The sequence below is a fragment of the Syngnathus typhle genome, linkage group LG18, assembly GCF_033458585.1.
Source record: "Syngnathus typhle isolate RoL2023-S1 ecotype Sweden linkage group LG18, RoL_Styp_1.0, whole genome shotgun sequence".
Taxonomy (NCBI): Eukaryota; Metazoa; Chordata; class Actinopteri; order Syngnathiformes; family Syngnathidae; genus Syngnathus; species Syngnathus typhle.
The window spans coordinates 3308074-3326565 of record NC_083755.1 but is presented as its reverse complement, the minus strand read 5'-3'; the positions used below and the strand labels follow the sequence as shown (position 1 = coordinate 3326565).

General features: G+C 49.8%; 2 protein-coding genes across 7 annotated transcripts; one reads left to right on the top strand and one right to left on the bottom strand.

The window, feature by feature from the left end:
• Positions 1-66: 66 nt before the first annotated feature.
• Positions 67-15761, bottom strand: pald1a (phosphatase domain containing paladin 1a). Of its 6 annotated transcripts, none has more exons than XM_061304735.1 (21): positions 15609-15735; positions 13139-13309; positions 11960-12145; positions 11626-11728; positions 10615-10794; positions 10355-10519; positions 9964-10124; positions 9819-9894; positions 9580-9734; positions 9394-9496; positions 9218-9322; positions 8969-9064; positions 8773-8907; positions 8490-8606; positions 8170-8349; positions 7905-8102; positions 7699-7839; positions 7553-7624; positions 6898-7038; positions 2925-3080; positions 67-652 (listed from the first exon to the last, which is right to left on the bottom strand). In XM_061304735.1, the coding sequence occupies exons 2-21, from the start codon at positions 13303-13305 to the stop codon at positions 488-490; spliced, it is 2802 nt and encodes a 933-aa protein (XP_061160719.1). In that variant the 5' UTR covers positions 13306-13309; positions 15609-15735; the 3' UTR covers positions 67-487. The 6 variants fall into 6 exon arrangements, 5 of the variants coding, with proteins under 5 accessions (XP_061160719.1, XP_061160718.1, XP_061160721.1 ...); XM_061304734.1 differs by lacking the exon at positions 15609-15735 and adding an exon at positions 14182-14440; XR_009718774.1 differs by lacking the exons at positions 67-652; positions 15609-15735 and adding exons at positions 3380-3891; positions 14182-14441 and having other exon boundaries at positions 2940-3080.
• ndr2 (nodal-related 2) lies at positions 15704-18473 on the top strand. Its single transcript, XM_061304746.1, has 3 exons — positions 15704-16730; positions 17461-18170; positions 18321-18473. The coding sequence occupies exons 1-3, from the start codon at positions 16442-16444 to the stop codon at positions 18471-18473; spliced, it is 1152 nt and encodes a 383-aa protein (XP_061160730.1). The 5' UTR covers positions 15704-16441.
• Positions 18474-18492: the final 19 nt, after the last annotated feature.

Here is an 18492-nt window from a genome sequence, read left to right as displayed (position 1 = left end):
CTCCCACGGGAATGAAAAGGTCATCTTCTATTTTTTAAATGAGAATAAAGCACTTAAGTCATAACATGCAGAGAACAAAAGTTTTAATTTTATGCGAAAAAATACAGTTTAGTAAATAAGTTGTCATTTTCTAAGACTCAAGTCAAAGTATTCTGAAGAGAAGTCATCATAGGAAAAGAAATAACACAAAGTCGTTCAAGAACAAAGTTCGAACTTGACAAGTCCAAACCTTGTGAGGAAAAACTGACAAGGACTATGGTGAGAAAAGCTCGAAGAGGAAGTAAGTTTGATGAGCAACTAAGTAAATTCCACCTGCTAAGACTGTAAACAATCAAAACCCTGGAAAAGGTTCGGGCAGCAAGTTAGTACACCGTCACGCGACGCCACGTCAGATCTGCCTCCCACGCCTTTACCGTCAAAGTCAAGGTTTGTCAAATCACATGCCATTCAAAGAGAGACTCGAGTCCACGTGCCGGCGCGCTTCCCCTCAGAGGAAATGCCCTCGGAAAGGAAGTTCCGGACGGAGGTTCTGCTGCTGCCAGCGCCAGCGCAGCCGGGCCAGCTGGGCCGGCGAGACGCGGTCCGGCGAGCTCTTGAACTCGGAGAAGCTCAGCCGGTTGAGGACGTCATAGACTCCCGCCCTGGAGGCCACCTGCCGACGAGACCACACGGGGCCTCGATGAATCCAAGGACACAAAAATGTTGGGGCCGTTTATGTGGCCTTGCGTCACTGCAATGTCGCACGTAGCTTTATTCTTCTTCTGAAACAGCCCCTTGAGATGAGGAGCCAACACAAGGACAAAAAACCTCTGCCATACTAGTAACCCCAAAGAAATGTATGCGCAGGACTTTGCGGATCCAAAAGGAGCATATCCGCCACAATCAGCGAGGGCTAAGACAAAAGGCCCGTGCCAAACAGAGCAGCGTGTGCAAGATTAAGTGAGAAGATGTACGCGTCATACATCAACATGCAGCCAACTGATTGGTTTTAGACATTGAAACAAATATGCGGCGCATGCAGGCACAAACTGTACGTCAGACAGAAGAAAGTCATAGTACAAACTAGGAAAGAAAAATGTTTGGTGGTAGCGGGAACAAACACAGTATCTTGGATGAGATTAAAAGAAGTCACATGGAAAATGTTGTCCCCCACCCAAAAATGGGCATCGAACCAAGGGCGGTGGGTTTTTTTTCTCTTCAAGCACAGAATGGTTTGATGCAAGTTAAAATGGATGAATGATGAAAAGAATGGGATAGATGCAAGTGAGTGAGGAAAATGATTCCAATCAATCTATTTAAAAAGCGCGGCGTCCAATTTCACCCTTGAAGAAAAGAATCTCTGACAGAGCGTACCATAAGATTTCTTGGTAGGAAAAAGTTCATCTTGATAAAACTAATTCTGAATTTTGTTAGTATGAATTGGTGAGACGTCTTTCATGGAATAAATGATTATATGATAAACACACAGTGGCATTCAGAACAGATTGTTGGGCGAGTCAATAATAACCATGGGGAAAGTTAGAGGCTCCGTAGAAGAGCCCTGGGGTACACCCACCCATCACAGACAGAACTTCCCCCAAAAATATGACTTCACAAAAGCTAAACCGCCAATGTGCGAGGGTCCATAACTATTGTTAAAATCGCAACAAAAAATTTTGAGCTCACTTTTGTGAGCCGCAGTACTGTGTATGGGGCCACAAAATACAATCTTCCCCCCATTACATGCATGGGGCTTCATATTATAAGAGACTCCATGTGTGTCACCACCATGTGTGACTGTGAATAATGGGCTCCTGCCTTCAGGGCTGCTATTAAATTAGAGCCAGGTCATGTTGGGGCTGGACAGTCACCAACCATCAAAGAGGGCAGCTTGCGTAACAATGTGTGTGTGTGGCGATGAAGACCCCCCGCCACCACCCCTGACACTTGGGGCTTGTCATGGACGATCCCGCCACGGTCACTGGTGACAGGCTAACGATCGTGCCCGCGGGCCATTTAGCCGTGATTGGTTGGGAAGGCGCCAGGCTCAGCAGCATGTAGGCCACTCCACACGTTGGCCACGCTGATGACAGCTCAGAGTGACAGAAAGTTAAGCGGTGCCTAAGCTTTTATTTTTCTTTTTTCCCCAGGGGTTGGCTGCCAAGCTGGCTGGCTGCCGCTGTGTTGACCATCAGTGAAAATGAAGATCCGCTGAGCAGAAGGTTCATTTTTAAAATGTGCTACAGTGTGGCTTCCCGATGAAGGCGACGTCCCTAAATGTCACGGTAATGTCACCTAGATGAGGTCTCGCACTCGTCTGTTCTCCCTTCACTCAATGCCATTGGGAAGGATTGTCGAGACGGACCCCTGCGGTGACACCAATGGTGCTGTTGTTTGCAAAGGAAGGAAATGTTTCATGGTATCCTTTCCTTTGTCACGTGTCACTTTTGAACAGAGCGGGGAGAACGGGAAGGCTTTGCTATGCAATCTTCCGTGCGGGTTCCCAACGTGAGCGAGCACATTTTTGAGACGCCGAGCGCGTATTTGATATTCATAACAGGATGGACATGCCTCCATTGAGCGAGCATATTTTTCTGACAGCTGTTTTCTCACTGATTATTCCAGTCCATTTTGGAATTCCGCCCCGCTTTCATTCCGCCCCAACAAGGACAAAAAGGCGGCGGAGATTTTCAGCCGCCGAATTTCAATCATTCTTTTGCTGTGGCCCGTGTTTCCCGGGGACTTTCTGGCAGAATCACAACAAAGAGCTTGTATTTGTTGGTCCGCTTTCCCCACTTTGAATAAATAAAGACACATTTGCTGTTTGGCATATGCAATATGCGATATTTTCTGCAATTTGACTTAGGTCATTGAGTTTTTTTTATGTCGAGGAAGAGTTTACCCACTGCCCCCCCTCCATGTGAACAAACAACAATGGCAATTACCTGCTCCATCCAGAGTGCAAAGGAGCGCTGCCAGGAGTCCTTCTTCTCCAGGTGCAGGTAAGTGTTGAAGAGGATGAGGTAAATGTAGCGCTCCAGATACTGGAGGCTCTTCAGCAGGAGCTGATGGCACTCCTTCTCCGATTTGCCACCTTTGATCTGCGGAAAAACAAAGCCTCGTTTGCAAACATGGCTTTCCCTCCAATGAGACGAATTTGGCATTTTCAAATAGCGCATCTGAGAAGCAGGAGCAAATGCCACGGCTGTACTGAATTAGGATACGGAGGCGAGGGGGATATCTTTTGTCAACATTGTCAAAAATCCATCTCTGTCCCATTGTAAAGCTAATCAGAGCTGGAGGAATCCGGTCAGACTTGACTTGAGTTTGCATTTTTGGGAGGGCAGACATTTTTGGAGCCTTATTTGTAGAACAAGAAACAATCAAACTTGCAGCTAACATTTGACAAAACAGATATCTGGCTTCAGTAGCGAGCAGCCATCGCCTCCATGTTAATGGCTTCTACAGATTGCGCTCATCTGTCTTTTTCCAGTTGCTCAGCCACATCGTCACTGTGAAATCCCCCGCAAGTAGAGGTGGATTTCTTGGAGCTGGCTGGCTGGAAACCGCATCGTGTAGAAGAGCAGCAAATTAATGCAAGTCTGTACTCTTGCGGTTGCGACTCTGTTAAGTCTCGTGCGTCATGACCCCCGGGAGAATGCATAGCTTGAACGTTGGCTCAAATGCTGCACAAAAAGAAAAAATCCTCATGATGACTTGTGTGTGTGTGTATCATGGATGCATTTTCAATGTCTGGACAAAGAGCAAAAGGGTCTGGAGAGTGGACTGCTGCCTGCAAATTCCTCTTTTTCGCCATCGGTATTCAATTCCCGCAGGTACTCGCTGTATCAGAATTGCAGGCTTGAGGAAGGCCTCAGGCAAAAGCAGCCTCCCACCACCCCCTTCTTGTACCTGAAGGACAAGGAAGTGCAAGCAAGTGAAAGAGCGCCTCGGGAACAGCTTGGAAAATCATCAGTTGGGACCCTCGCGATGCATACAATTCATTTCGTTTACGTGCATCTTTACTCCTCGTGCAAATTACGCAGCTATGAAAAACATTTGAATAAGTTCCGACGTTCTTCGTGTGTCAATTGGGCAGAAAATAGAAGTGCGCGAGGACGACTGAAAGGTCACCCTGGGGGGCTACAGAAGGTCAGGCCAAAGGGGACATTGGGTTGTTTAGGCTGGACGTGTGCGCACACGTCAAGGCGAGCGCAGCACTTTGCAAAGTCGGCAGGAGGGCGAGGACGTGAGCTCGATCGCTCACAATTGGGATGAAAAAACAATGAGACAGCTACTGCAAGACTTAGGACAAGAGTCAGTCCCGGAGTGTTTTTAGTCTGTGGCAAATGTCAAGTTTCTTCACATTAAAGTCATCCCACAGACAGTAGCACGTAATAGGGGTGTAACGATTCATCGATACACATCGATTAATCGATATAATGCTCTACGATTTATTGGCATCCATGCTAAACGTAAACATCGATTTATATCACCGTGTTTGACTTCGGACATTAGACGCGACTTTATTTTGAAATCCAGTTCATTGTTGCTTGCTTCCTTTTTCCGGGAGCAGTGCGCGGCGTTGTTGTGTTGTGAGCAGAGCAGGCACGTGGAAGGGGAGTCGACAACTAGTACGCGGCTCCTGGGCTGGTGCTATGGCTAGTGTCCAAAAAGACGAGGAAATTTGCTCCCCTTTAGGCTTCAAGTCATTCGTTTGGAAGCACTTTGGATTCCAAAGAAAAGATGGCTCAACGGACAAGACACGTGCAGTTTGTAAATCCTGCCATGCGGTGATCAAATATTCAGGGAGCACAAATCTCGCCGCACATTTAAAGAAAAAACACGACATCAAAGTTCAGTGTTAGAATAAGCACTTTGTATACTACAATACTCTTGTAATTTCCTAAATAAAGAGTTTGCAGTACCTTGTTGATTTTGCGTATGAATTGTTATAAATCAGGATATTGTTCTATATTTTTTATTTAAAAAAAAAAAAAAAATCGATCGTAGAGCACTATATCGTGATATATCGTGAATGAATCACAGCAGGCTTTAAGATATCGGCAAATATCGTATCGTGAGTCTTTGTATCGATATGATATCGTATCGTGACAAAACCCGCGATTTACACCCCTAGCACGTAATGTTACAAAGCTAAGAAAACGTGCACGTTCCTGGGAAGCATTCAACTCCGCTTGCACTCCCATCCTCCATCTTTCCAGGAGACGTCTCCCGGATTTTCCTTGGAGAAACTGCTCGCAAGGCCTTCTCCCTTTTCCCCAAATATTTTTCCATCCCCCGTCCAAACCGCGGGGGCCCGTCTTTTTGGACACGCTGCGATCTGCCCTCGTTCGTCCTTAATTTGTGCATTTCAGGAGCCAGCCAGATGCATGAGATGTGCGGCAAGACCCACGTGATGAGAAAATATGCATATGCATTCTTTCACGTGCCGTGTCACTGTGGACATTGAAGCCTCCATCGATTGCCTATTGACCAACTTGTAATTTTTTTTCTGTTGAACTTAACTAGTCCCAGAAAGAAAAAAAAAGTGCCTATGCATGTCAGTCGCGTGTGAAAAACGTTTGACTGACATGATGGAACACAGACAAAAGTGATGCCAGTGTCAAAGCCATCGATGAAATGGCAATGTCGACAATCACGGGCAACCAATGACCGCAATTGGCCTCCCGAGTGCTGCATGTGCCCCATGCGGGGGTCACGGCTGGTTGGCAGCGCAGAGATTTACAGCAAAGCCCCTTGAGTGGGCCCCTCTGAAGCTTTCGGGTTTCAGAGTAAAAATGCATCTTTTCCAACCACTGGCAAAGTGGAGGAGGGGGGCTGGGAAGCGGAGTGCGGTTTCCCCCTCTTCCGGCAACATCTGGCACTGTTTAGCACCTGGCCTGCCGCTGCTTCCAAGCAAAGCGGAAAAGGGGGGAGGGGCAGTGCCAACGCATGGCCTCTGGACAAATCCGGCCTCATCTCGACTCGGATTTGAACTCTGCTAGCTCATTTGCGTCAGCAGCAAAGTCCAAGATAAATACAGTTGCAGAGATTTATTTGGCTTCAACCTACGTATTTCATAGTCGAATGATTGATTGAACCATCGAAGTCTGAAATTAGACCAGCTCGCCATTAGACCACGCTGGCTTCGATGAATCATTCCATGAATCATTCCATCCCTTCAGCATCTCACCCCCCGCTGTCCCTTTCCTATCGACTCTGAAAATGGAAGTTGCAAGCAATTGACCTTTGCGAGCGCCGCAAGGGATTCTTTTCCACGAAAAATCGCCGAGTGACAGACATTGGCCGAAGACAATAAGGGCCATTGACGGCCTGCCGAGCGGGTCCGGGTGCCTCCCACCTCTGCAGCAACAGCTGATGGTACGCGGAGGCGCAATGATGACATTGTTCCAAAAAGCATAAAGCAGAGCTTGTCTGCCATAAGCTCCTTTTGTTCTCCTACAGCTTTGTTAGCTTGGAATAAGAAAAACGGTCGAAACCAATCGGGAGTACAAATTTCGCCAATTGTTAATCAAGACTTGCATTTTGTCAGGGCATTTTCTTTGCAACAAGCAAAAAAGCGACAGATGAGCTATCTGAAAATCCTGTGACGGATATTGAGGAACATTTCATTTCCTCTGCTGCTTCTCTTGGCTCTAATTCATCCAAGTGGCTTCCATTAAATTACATCATGATCAATTTTTCCACGCTCGGCCACTCGTGCCTACATCCCTCTCATTCATGTGAGGTAGGGGGGGGAAAAAGGAGCACAGCAGGCTCCCCGGCCCCCTCTCGGGGGCACCAACGGTGAGTGCACTCGCGTTTGAGAAATATTTAAGTTTATTTTGCATGTTGTGACGGATGGACTGTGCACGTCTGCAAGTTCCTTTTGAGGTGTAAAGTGTGGCCCCCCACCTGTCTGTAGGTGCAGATGATGATCTCTCTAAGGTGGTAGTGCATGGGCGTCATGGTCTCAGACACTGAGTCCAGGGCCATGTCCACCTCTCGCTTCATCCGATGGCCGTCGGGGAGTAGACGTACCAGCTGCATCACCACCTGTCAAGAAAAAACAATGATAACATCTTACACCAGGGATGGTTGGAGAAGCACGCAGGAGGACCATTCACAGGCGAATGTGGCTTTAGGGCCATCTTGTGGCATGTTGAGGCCATTGCACAACAATTTTTTTTTTGGGGGGGGAGGGATAAAATATTCTTGTTCCATGGCAACCCCGGCCACACCGCCAGAAGATGCTGGTTTACATTCAAGATTAATTGCGTTCATCAAGGCACAGCAGAAAGTAAACGCTCAGAGAAATGTTCTTTTTCCCCAATGTGTTACCACATCAAGACAGAAATAATCATAGAGCCCAAAAAAAGCAAAACAAAAATAAAGTGGACTTCTTTTGTGTTTGGAATAAAACTAAGTAAAACTACTTTGGAGAAGTTGACGTGGAAAGATGGATGGGGAAAAAAGGGTATATGTATATATATTTAATGTATTTTTACATGTGACTATCCAGACATTTATTATCAGCTGGGGAAAAAAGTGTGTGTGTGTGACAACCTACTTGAAATTCCCCTTTGGTGTACTTGGCATCAGGGACACTCACGATTTCGTCTTCGGGAAACTCCGGAAAGCCCTGCGGGCGACAAGAAACGGGCGTCTTGGTCCAATTCATCGTGCGGTCAGGCGAGAGCGAGCGGCGCGCCGTACGTTGAAGTGCCACAGAGTGAGCACGGACAGCACCATGGCCGTGGTGGTCCTGCCTTTGCCGTTGGAGCAGTTGAAGACGAAGGCCGAGCGCGAGTCCTCGGCCAGCGAGCTCTTCATGGCGTCCAGAAGCTTGTCAAAATCCTGCACGAACGTTGAGTAACTCGATTTGTCAAAAGGGTTTTGTGGCTCAAAGTGTTCGCGGCTACCTCCTCTTGAGGGCCGGCGCAGTCGGGCAGAGGGACGCGCTTGTAGCTGAGGGCTGGCGTGGCCTTCTTGTGCTGCACCAAGACCTCCTGTGCCGTCAGGACGCTCTTGAACATCTTCATCTGCTTCTCCTGCTCCAGAGTCACCTCCAACCACTTCTGGGCTCGCAAGATCTCGTCCTTCAGGGACGCCTCCAGCTTCTAAGGTCCAGAACAAGTGAGTTGGCATATGCAGCAATGTTATTCCCTGAAAACGTTCCCTCCTGACCTCAATGACGAGCGGGTCTGACGCCGGGACGGCAATGTGCTGATCCAAGCGCGAGGGCTCCCTGGGGGTGAAGATCTGCCCGTTGGCTTCGACAAGCAGCTCCTCCTGCAGGTTGACCCACAGAACGCGGCTGTGCTTGCGCTTTTCGTCCATCAGGTGAGCCAGCACGGCTCCAGCCGCCTGCGCACACACGCACGAAAAAAAAAAAGAACTTTTGTTTCGAGCGGGGCATCAATAGGAAAAATACCGCAATCAAGAATAGACAATTTGTTCAAAAGGAAAAAACAAAAAGTAACGTTGGGGCGGGGTTTGCGCGCCACCTCGGACGTGGGCTGCGCCATTCCGTACACGGGCATCTTGGGCACGCGTCTGAAGTTGAGCGCCTTCATCTCCTTGGCGGTGCTCAGGACGTCGGGTGCTAAATACTCGCCGGCCACCTGCACAACAAACAAATCGTGCAGTTTCATGGTCAATTAAATATAAAAAAAAATGACTTTTTAATGTAAAATTATTCTTTCTAAGACATTTCCCATGTTGAATAATTATTTGAAAACTACTCATTGTGGGGAAATATTCCCCAATAGTCCCTCAGCGGAGGCTCACCAAGACACGGGCTCCTCTGGTGACCAGCTCAGGCGACGCCGATAGCTCAGAAAGGTCCATCCGGGCCAGCAGGCGGTAGAGCCAAGTGTGGCGGCACATCCACTGGCTGAAGTTGGACACGAAGGCCTGGGGATACTGCAATGGCGACACGCGGCTTTAGCGGCCGGGAGAGCGAGCACTCATTGAAGACACTCACCTGTTCGTGGAGGTATGCGTTAAACACAATCAGGTAGAAGTAGCGCTCCAAGCTCTGCCGGGTTCTGCTGAGGAAGTACTCTTTGGTGCTGTTTCCCTGACATGCAACACAGGAAGAACATTTGTCAGGCTTCATTCTAAATTCAGAAAAATCTATTGCAGCTATTTTTTTTTCTAATTTTACCTTGGTTGTAAATGTACAATTCACCAAGGAGGAGACTCCCAGGTAGGAACAGAGAAAAGCACCAACCTGGATCTGATAATCATCTCCGAGGCCCTCCAGTTTACTTTTGTTCTCGTATATTGCTTCTTTGATGTTGTGCATTTGCGAACACAGCTCAATGGCCTGGTCCACCTGACGACGCAAACACACATAGGTGTCACCATTCCACCATCCCTGAATATAATCTGGTGAGAGAAATTCACCTCCTCAAGGATTTGCTGTCCATTTGGCAGCCTGGCAACCAGAGACTGGATGATGCGGAAAACAGGTCTGGCCTCCGGAAGGGCCTCCGCCGGCTCCACAATTCTACAAGGACACAATTGTTGTATGGCAATAAAAAGTTTAACTTTTCAACAAATACGGACTAATAATGGCTAATGAGCCCTTACGGAGACTGGGGGCGCAAGTTGCCCTGGAGGCGGTTGATGGCCAGGGCGCCCAGGATCATGGCCAAGTTGGTGCGGCCCACGCCCACCTGGCAGCTGAAGAGCAGCGCGGGCGGCGCGGGTGGCATGTCGCGTTGCAGGGACAAGCCGGGACTCTCCTGGGAGGGCGACGGATAGATAGACGAAACGACGACAATAGTTATCGAACCTGACTGATGCTTAACAAGGCTAGTTGGGCTCACCCTGAGGATGTTGACAAAAGCATCAAAGTCTTCTTCCAAAGGCGCTCCTTCGACAGGTAGCGGTAATCTGTAATAGCTGCAAAGAAGACGAGCACAAATGCGGTCAGCGGTTGCCGAGCGATGGCCGAAGGAGAGCGGCGAGCACCTGTAGGCCGGCATGGTGAACACGGGCCGCTTGTAAACCTCCTCCGTCACGTGGATGTCCTCCTCGCATGTGATCGCCATCTTCTGAGGCTCGCCTTTCAGGTACTCAATGTCGTTGTAAACGTAGTAGATGTTTTCGTTCAGCTTGGCAAAGTCGTGCAGCTAACAGAAAGGATGAAAGATAAAAAGAGCACTTTACGACCATACCAAAAAAAAACAACGTTGAGTGACTGGGGGCGGTGACCTTAAATGCTTTGTTTTTCTTAACAAAAATTCACTCTCCAATTTCAATCTTTTTCCTTACCTCTGTTTTGCTTGTAATTTTGTTTTGTTTAGTTTTTAACACATGCCATCATGCCAAACAAAAGAAGCCAAGCCCAAGTCCAAGTCACCTCCTTCCTGATGGTAAGCTCCAGCATTTCCACCGGCTCCTCCTTTTCCAGTCCGTGGAGATTCTCATGGAGGTTCTCCTTCCTCCTGGGAGTGTACGGGACAAAGTCGTCGCCCTTGTGCAGGAAGACCACCGGCTCTTCTCGCACGCAGACAAAAACAACCTCCTGGCAGGCCGGGGAAACAAAGGACAAGAAACATCAGAGGAGCAGAATTGAAGTGCCACCTACGTGCTCCGAAAGCACCAAAGACGGTAGGTGACCTCGTGTCCTTGTGCTTGGAGCATCTGCAAGACCCGCTTGAATCCGTTCAGGCTGGGCTGACCCATCCCGTAGAGCTGGTACGATCCCTTCACCCGCCGGAAGTTGGGCGCTCCGAAGGAGCCAGTCGTGCTGAGGACGTCCGCTTTGCTGTACACGTCCTGCACCATGAAGAACTCAGCCTGGTAGAAAAGGGCACAATAAGCACACGTCCTTCCCACTCGGCTCTCCAGAGGTGTGCTTGTGAGAGTGAATGGTTCAAAATTGGAAGCTAAGCAGAATAGAAGCTGGATGAAAAAAGTCAAAATAGCATAAAATCGCCGCTTTTTATTCGCGTCACTTCATTTCTTTCTGACACTAGAGTTTGGTGGTGCGCTATGAAATTTCCCATCAAAATTGTGCCATGTTGGCAAACAGTTGTCTAGTGTCTGCTGCCATCTAGTGGTTTCACATTTCAACCTGCAGCAAAAAGGACATGGCTTTTGCTTTACTGGCGAGGAAATCTATCACAGCGGTCAAATGTGCCATCGTCGTCATTCACATTGGCACTGATGCCCAAGAGATTACAGGGTAGGAAATGCGTTAATTGGTGGCTAGTGTTTGGTTTTGAACGTGCGCAAAAATGCTATTTAGGTCACTGCTTGCATGCTGGGAGGATTTTTTCTTTTTTTTTAATCAGAGAGCAGTTTGGACAAACGATTGCATATCCTTTGAGATTGAAGATAACAAAAGACAATTGCCACCTTTGATGGGTGGATAGAAAGCAAACTGCAAGTGCGAAAAGATGCCATGAAAGATCAAGTATCAAGGTGAGCAAGCAAGCAAGTGAGGGGGCACATCAAAATCCTGAGAAAAGCGACACCACGCCTTCCTGATACAATCCACCCCCACTGCCTCATAAAACGCCGCATGACAATGTGCTTGCACCGCGCTGCATGCCTTTCCATATACGTGTGTGCGTGTGTGTGTGTGTGTGTGTGTGTGTGTGTGTGTCTGTAATTCCTACGTAGTACCTGCACCAGGTAATGCTCGGGCATGGCGTCCGATAGCCGTCCCACTTTGTAGTTGCTCTTGTGGATGTCATCGTGAATCTGAAATTCTTGCTTGCAGTTATACCTGCACACACGCACATACACACACACGCACGCACACGCACACACACACGGCAGCATGGTGTGAGGAGTCAATTCAATTACCAGTCAACGTTTACAAAGCCTACGCTGACAAATGAGATGACCCAGGGGGGAAGGGGTGGGGGTGGGGTGTCTAGGCTCCCAAAATCCTTCCGTGGTGATCAAAGGGGATCGACAGCCAATCCACAGAAGACGTATTCGAGGAGGGACTTACGTGATGAGGACGGGTGCGACCTTGTTGGTGATAATGGACTTGGCCTTGTTGCTGTGCACGCCGGCGGTGTGAAAGGGGCTCATGCCGAGCGACGGCCTGCCGTCGGCCATCCCGTTGCCGAGGACACCTTCAAGCGGCGACGGCGGCGGAGCTGCACTGGCAGTCGTACCCATACTCCGCCCGTGGCTGCGGGGCACAAAGCAAGCACACTAACAAACAGGAAGTACAACTATTGATACCAAAATAAATACATAAATAATGCCCAAAGCCTGATGCTGTGGACAGGCGTAGTGTTCAGCAAAACAGGATTTACATCAAATTATCTGTTTGGCAATTTAACTTTGGAAACTGCACTTTGGTGTGACCAATTTTTATTTATTTTTTTTACATTCTTCAGGCCATAGCGTGCAACCGCGGATTGAAAGCAAAACCGATGGAGTCTATCAACAAGAGGGACATGGGCGGACGTGTCTGTGAAGTCTACTTTTGGACGGAGGCTCGAGACTGGATGTGAAATCGAGTGCTGGGTGAGCCGCCGCTGCTCTCCTCTTGTTTTCCGACCCAAGTGGACCTTCAAGTTCATAAGAAACCCCTTTTCCCTGAGGTGTGGTCCCAATTCCCAGAAATAGTCCCATCCTGAAGTAAATATTTCAGTCCACCAGTTGTCATTCCATAATGGCAAGTATTGCCGAATATAGCCAAATCTATTTGAGTCCTCACCACATACCAAAAGCATCTCCAGCCTCTCATTTACTAGAATCAGCCTACCGCAAGGACAAAAAAAGCAAACAAGTCAAAGCCTTTGCAAAGTTCTTTCTAGAGCCCACGCGGGACGACGGAGACCCACCAATGCCCCGTCCGTCCGTCCCTTTCACATGTCGTCCTACTAGGGGGAGGTTGCATAAAGAAAAGAGGAAAAGGAAGACAGAACGTTGGAGCGGTGCATCTGGTGGCCAGATGGCTGACGCCCAAGTCACGTTGGCTGTACGAGACCTTGCTCCCAGCAGCCATCATTTTATTTAAATACATAAACAAAGACGCTGGCTATTTTGAAAGGACATGAAGAATACGCCCCACCCACCCCAAGAAAAGTCAGCTGTGCGGCGAGCCGTACTCTGGATGCCTGCCCCTTTTGAATCCAAAGCGCGCGACGGGTGGAAGAAAACCATGGCGACCGACCCGACGCTCCTGCCAGCGTAGGGCCATTCAGGGGTGGCCCATTGAAATTCCACCGGCGTCCCGACCTCGGCGTGCCATCGTCTTGGGGACAAAAGCGGCGTGAGGCAGGAAGGAGCCTGCAGCTGCAGGATGCATCTGGCTGTCGCTGGCCCGAGAAAGGATGCCATGCTTCTACGGACAGAAACGTAGAACAATTTGGGATGTCTCCCAAATTTGTTGCCATGTGAAACGAGCGCATTTCAAATTGCCGAAGGCATGACACCATTCGAGAGGAGGCGCACCTTGAGAGGAAGCTTTGCAACATCCTCTTTGAGGTTGCACACGCGTGTCAGCGCAGGACATTGCCACTTCCTGCGCTCCAAAATGGATGCGGCAGGGAAATGAGCTCAGACTTCCTCTGTACCGTAGAGAACCCTTCAATGCATTGTTCCCAAGTTCTGGGCATCAAAACGCTATTTTGCAAACAAATTCGATTGCTTGGCAGAAAGAGAAAAAAGCGTGCTGGTGCTATGAACATGAGCAATCCTGCGGTCGCGCTTCCGCCCAGTAACAAGCGACTAAAAAAAAAGATTTTGCAGTTCTAGATTTTAAACGGTCGTCTGTAATTTCTTTCAGTGGAAGACTGAGTTGCAGTCATTCCAGGTTTTTGGCCCCCTCGACCGACTGCAACATTCTGCGCGCAACCGCCACCGCATGCGGTCGGCGAGGTTTAAGCCGTACGTTGGCTCGTCTCGACTCGAGCGACTTGGCGCAGGGTGGCCACATCGGACCCAAGATGGAATGTGACTTGGGGCCAGTTACAGCCCGGGCTGGAGAGCAAGGGCAGATCGACAGTCGGCTCTGTAAATATTGGGACACAAAGACGATTCCCGTGCAACACTTCAACGTCAGAGACAAAGACGAAAAACTTAATTGTTTTCACGCTGTTTTGAAATAACTACCAACCCATTTGACCCAAACGTTGACCCACCGCTGCACGACACCGTCAGGAACTATGAGTCAGCTCTTCAGTTTGAGTGAGGCCTGTGTAGGGGATGAAGTACCTGACGCTCAGCTCCTGAGTCCACCGTTGGAGAAACGATGACAACAACGCCTCACTTGCCGTCCCCAAAAAACGTTGATCTCAGTCGCGCGTCCCGGCTGGCGTCTCTCCGATGTGCGCAAATCAATCAGTATGCGCCCGCTCACGGCACGCCAGGCAGGTCAGGATGCGGTCCCGCATCCCGTCAACGGCTATTTTTTTTTTTTTCTGTTCTGCCGTGCAGGCGGTGCAGCGCGGTGAGGAGCAAGCATGCGCCGCAGCGTAAAAAGAGGATGCGGGGGCGGTCCCGGACGCGCGGCTTACTCATCGCCTCCTTCGCTGTCGTCCAATGGCGACAAGCGCAGCCTTCTGGCGACACGCTGCCTCCCACACGCACTCGTGCGCCGCAGACCCTTTAACAAGACTCTCCAGACACCAGTGGCTCACAAACTTGTCTTGGTTTCATAGGGAGGAACTGAGGAAAAGCCTGATCACTTTTTTTGCCAAACTTGAATGAAACCATCAGACAGCAGGCAAACAAGACAGGGTCTGACGACCGCATGCGGAGGACATCGCGTAAGCCAAAGTGGCTACGAGGGTCTAATCAGTCCATTCATTAGCGCTTAACATGTGCCGAGCGGCAGGCAAACAGCGCTCGCAGCTGGGCAAATAAGTCGGCTTTAAGCCGCTGCCCCAAACTGGCTGGGATTCATTGATCATGCCAGGAGGGGCCCGTTTCAGCTGCAGATGTTTGGAAACACAACACTTGAAGTTCTCTTTGTCCTTTTTCAAACAGCTGTGCCACCAAAGACGAGGGCGTGGGAACCCTTGTTTCCATACCCAGAGCACAACAAGCACAGTATGTGCCCTCTCGTGGCAGGGCACTTAATTCTTCTGCTTCGTCCTCGCTGGTATGGGAATATGGACGTTGGACAAATTAAACAATATTGCTCGATGTGAGGCAACAGCAAATTCCTACTAAGATTTTTGCTAAATTTGCATGGAAGTTCAACTGGAGAATTTTGGAACTATTCTAGACAAAAGACAATTATTCAAAACACAGAAGAGGCGCTGGGGTTGAAGGTGGGGGGCGTGGCAATACGGTTTTAATTATTTTTTTTCTATCATTATCCTTGATCATTATTGAATTTGGTTTGGTTTATGTATGTATGTACTGATTTATTATATATTTTATGCTCTTCATTTTTCCAAATGCTGGTGAGTGGGGTTCGGGTGCCCTCGAAACACATGGGTTTTTGGTCTCAAGAAAACGCTGTGGGTTGTTTCTTTTGAACGGTTCTAAACAACTTGAGTTAACTGGGAGAGGCTAAAGTTAGCATCTTCGTGGCGAGACAGAAAACGAAGGAGGACGAGGAAAGAAATGAGCCGGAGCCCACGAAACCAAGTGCTTACCCCATCAAAAAAACTTTGAACAAGACACGAACTCACCATTGCAGCTCGCGAGGCGTCAAAAAGGGTCCAAAAACGAGCCGTTTGGGGGTCGAAGGGAACCGGGAACAGGATGGAGCCGGTGGCTTGCCTTTTCCCTCGTCACGCTGCCGCCCCCCCCCCTTCTTTCTCGGGGAGTTGGACAAGAGATTCCACAAGGGATAATGGCGTCAAACTGCGCATGTGCAAAAACGACAGGGGAGAAAAGGCTGATTAATGACAACTTCAAGCAAAATATTAACTTCATTACATGATAACTCATGCTTGCAATGCTGAAAGAAGAAGAAAAGCGGTTATTCAAATGTACGGCACATATTGAAATAGTGGGAAAAGAACATCAACGAAACGTGAACTGCAATTTTTCAAGAAAACTAGCTGTAATCATTTGTTTCGTCCACTGGAGAGCGCACGAACAACAACTTAACTGTGAAATTGGAAACGAAAACATTGAATCAACAAATTCTCAGTCGCTATTATGATCAACATTAGTGATTGTTTGTAAAATTGTTTGCAAAAATCTATTATAAGTTGTTTATTTGTATATAACTGCATGCAATTGATCACAATTAATAATAGTGGAAAGTGAACCGGTGGTTGCTTGTAAACACGCACCCCGGCTCGCCCAGGCGCCTTCATTAGCAGCTGAATGGCTGCTGAGCTGTCAGGTAGCACGTCTTGAGGACGCATGTCAACTTCCTTTAATGTTCTCAGCTACTTGTGGAACATGAAAGGAGGGAAGGTAAGAGGAGGAGGTGCAGAGGGGGGTGTCTAGGGGGTATATAAGACACCCCTGGAGATGTGGGCCAAAATTGTTATTGCTCTCGGGGGCCGACATGCGCTCATTGCGAGCCTCCCCGCTGTTGCCGGTCCTCCTCCTCCTGCTCCAGCAGCACCAGCCGACCCGGACAGTCCACCTGCAGCAGGCCCGCCAAGGAGCTGGGCTTCGCGTCTTACGGGAGCGCGGAGGAGCCGCCACCGCCGGAGGAAGCGGAACATCGGGAGCGCATCACCTTCCCACCTACATGGTGCACCTCTACCGCAACTTCAAGGCCAACGCGACGGATGCGGCGGAGCAAGATGCGGAGAAGCGCGCGGACATAGTGAGGAGTTTGATGGCGAAAGGTACTTTTGCAGACATTTTGGCTGACATTCCTGCAAAGGGCAGGGCGTTGCGTGAGGGTGTGGATGGGGTGTGGGAGGGGATGCCAGACGAGCGGAGCGGCTGCAATCCACATCCCACTCGGGGTGAGGATCAGCCTAATTCTCAAAGCAAACCTCGCGCACTCCCTCTCTCGCTTTTTTTTTTTTTTTTTTTGCTGCACCATGTTGATTGCGCATCTCGCCAGACGCGCCCCCTCCTGCTCAAATCTCTACTCCACAAGTTGCCTTAGTTCTTTTTTTCCTCCCTTTTCACACTTGCCCTGATTAGATTAGCAGAGGGGATTTGATACCTCGGCCTCGGCCCCCATTTCGCTGTTAGGTGTCAAGCGCTTGTACCTATTTGTTTGGCTGAGGAGGAAATGCAAAAGGCCATCCTGCCCGCCGTCATGGAAAACGGCCGGCTGGGTTTACCTTGCACGCTTGGCCAATTTGGCGGCTGTTTGCTTTGAGTGGATTAAATTGATCATGTGATGCTCAATGCTCAAATCTTGAAGACGCTCTTTCAACCTAATTTCAACCATACCTTGAATAATAATAGCGCACCCCCACTCCAAATTTGCGTCCCTTGTGGCTCCAAGGCACACGCGCCAAATTCAATTGCCAAATTCCTCCACTTCAAAAAATAAGGAACTCGCGTTGGTGGCACATGAGCTGCAGTCGACTATCCGTTTTGTGTCTGGCTCCCCACCAGGGTTGGTGTACAGACACGGACAGTGGACAGTCACATTTGACCTCCGCGACCTGCTGCCCGACAAGCAGATCCAGGCGGCCGAGCTGAGAATCCGGCTCCCCCCGGGCGCCCCCGACACACAGGTGGCCGTGTACCACCAGCGCGGCCCCGCGTGCCACCCGGCCACGGGCGTCTGCCGTCGAGAGCCACAGCGGGTGGGGCTCTTGGGCCCGTCTTTCCTGCTCTCCTCCTCCGGCGGCTGGAGGGTCTTCAACATGACGGGGCCCCTGCTTGCCTGGCTGTGGCAGAAATCCCCCGTTGGGGTTCGGCGCCGCAAACGGGCAAGAAGCGAGGCAGAGGCGGCGCCACCTGAGCTCGCCCACCGAGCCTTGTTGGTGATCTTCTCACACACGGGCTCCGACGGAAACCCCAAAACCAAAGCCAGCTTGCTTCACACGGCCCGGCGCTCCAAATTTTTGAGTCCGGCCGAGGTTGGGCGGCCAAAGAGGCGCAGGAGCAAGCGGGGTCATGTCAAGCGGACGAGCGGCGCCCCCGGACGGGGGCCCGACGATGGCCTGTGCCGCAGAGTGGATCTGCATGTGGATTTTAATGACATCGGCTGGGGGTCCTGGATCATCTTCCCAAAAAGGTACAACGCTTACCGCTGTGAGGGTTCCTGCCCGGGACCCTTGGGCGCCCACCTCAACCCGACCAATCACGCCTACATGCAGGTCAGTGGGAAACATGGTAATGCACGGGAACAAAGTCAATTGGGGTGACCAATTTGGCACGGTCTTTAGCATACATAGCATGGCTGTATCCATCCACTTAAGTGATGGCCGCCTGCCTCGTGCCTTCACCCTCTCTCTCTCCCCTCGCAGAGCTTACTCAAACATTACCACCCCAGCCGAGTGGTCCCGCCGTGCTGTGCCCCCACCAAGATGAGCCCACTGAGCATGCTCTATTACGAGAACGGCGAGATGCTCCTCCGGCATCATGAGGACATGATGGTGGACGAGTGCGGCTGCCAGTGAGCGCCGAGGAAACAGACCT

Coding starts and splice junctions, on each gene's coding strand:
- pald1a (XM_061304735.1), bottom strand. CDS start 13,305: ATGGCATCCTTTCTCGGGCCAGCGACAGCCAGATGCATCCTGCAGCTG. Junction 8,103..8,169: donor CAGACCCGCTCGTCATTGAG/GTCAGGAGGGAA, acceptor TCTGGACCTTAG/AAGCTGGAGGCGTCCCTGAA. Junction 653..2,924: donor TTGCACTCTGGATGGAGCAG/GTAATTGCCATT, acceptor TCTCGTCGGCAG/GTGGCCTCCAGGGCGGGAGT.
- ndr2 (XM_061304746.1), top strand. CDS start 16,442: ATGCGCTCATTGCGAGCCTCCCCGCTGTTGCCGGTCCTCCTCCTCCTG. Junction 16,731..17,460: donor GAGGAGTTTGATGGCGAAAG/GTACTTTTGCAG, acceptor GCTCCCCACCAG/GGTTGGTGTACAGACACGGA. Junction 18,171..18,320: donor CCAATCACGCCTACATGCAG/GTCAGTGGGAAA, acceptor CTCCCCTCGCAG/AGCTTACTCAAACATTACCA.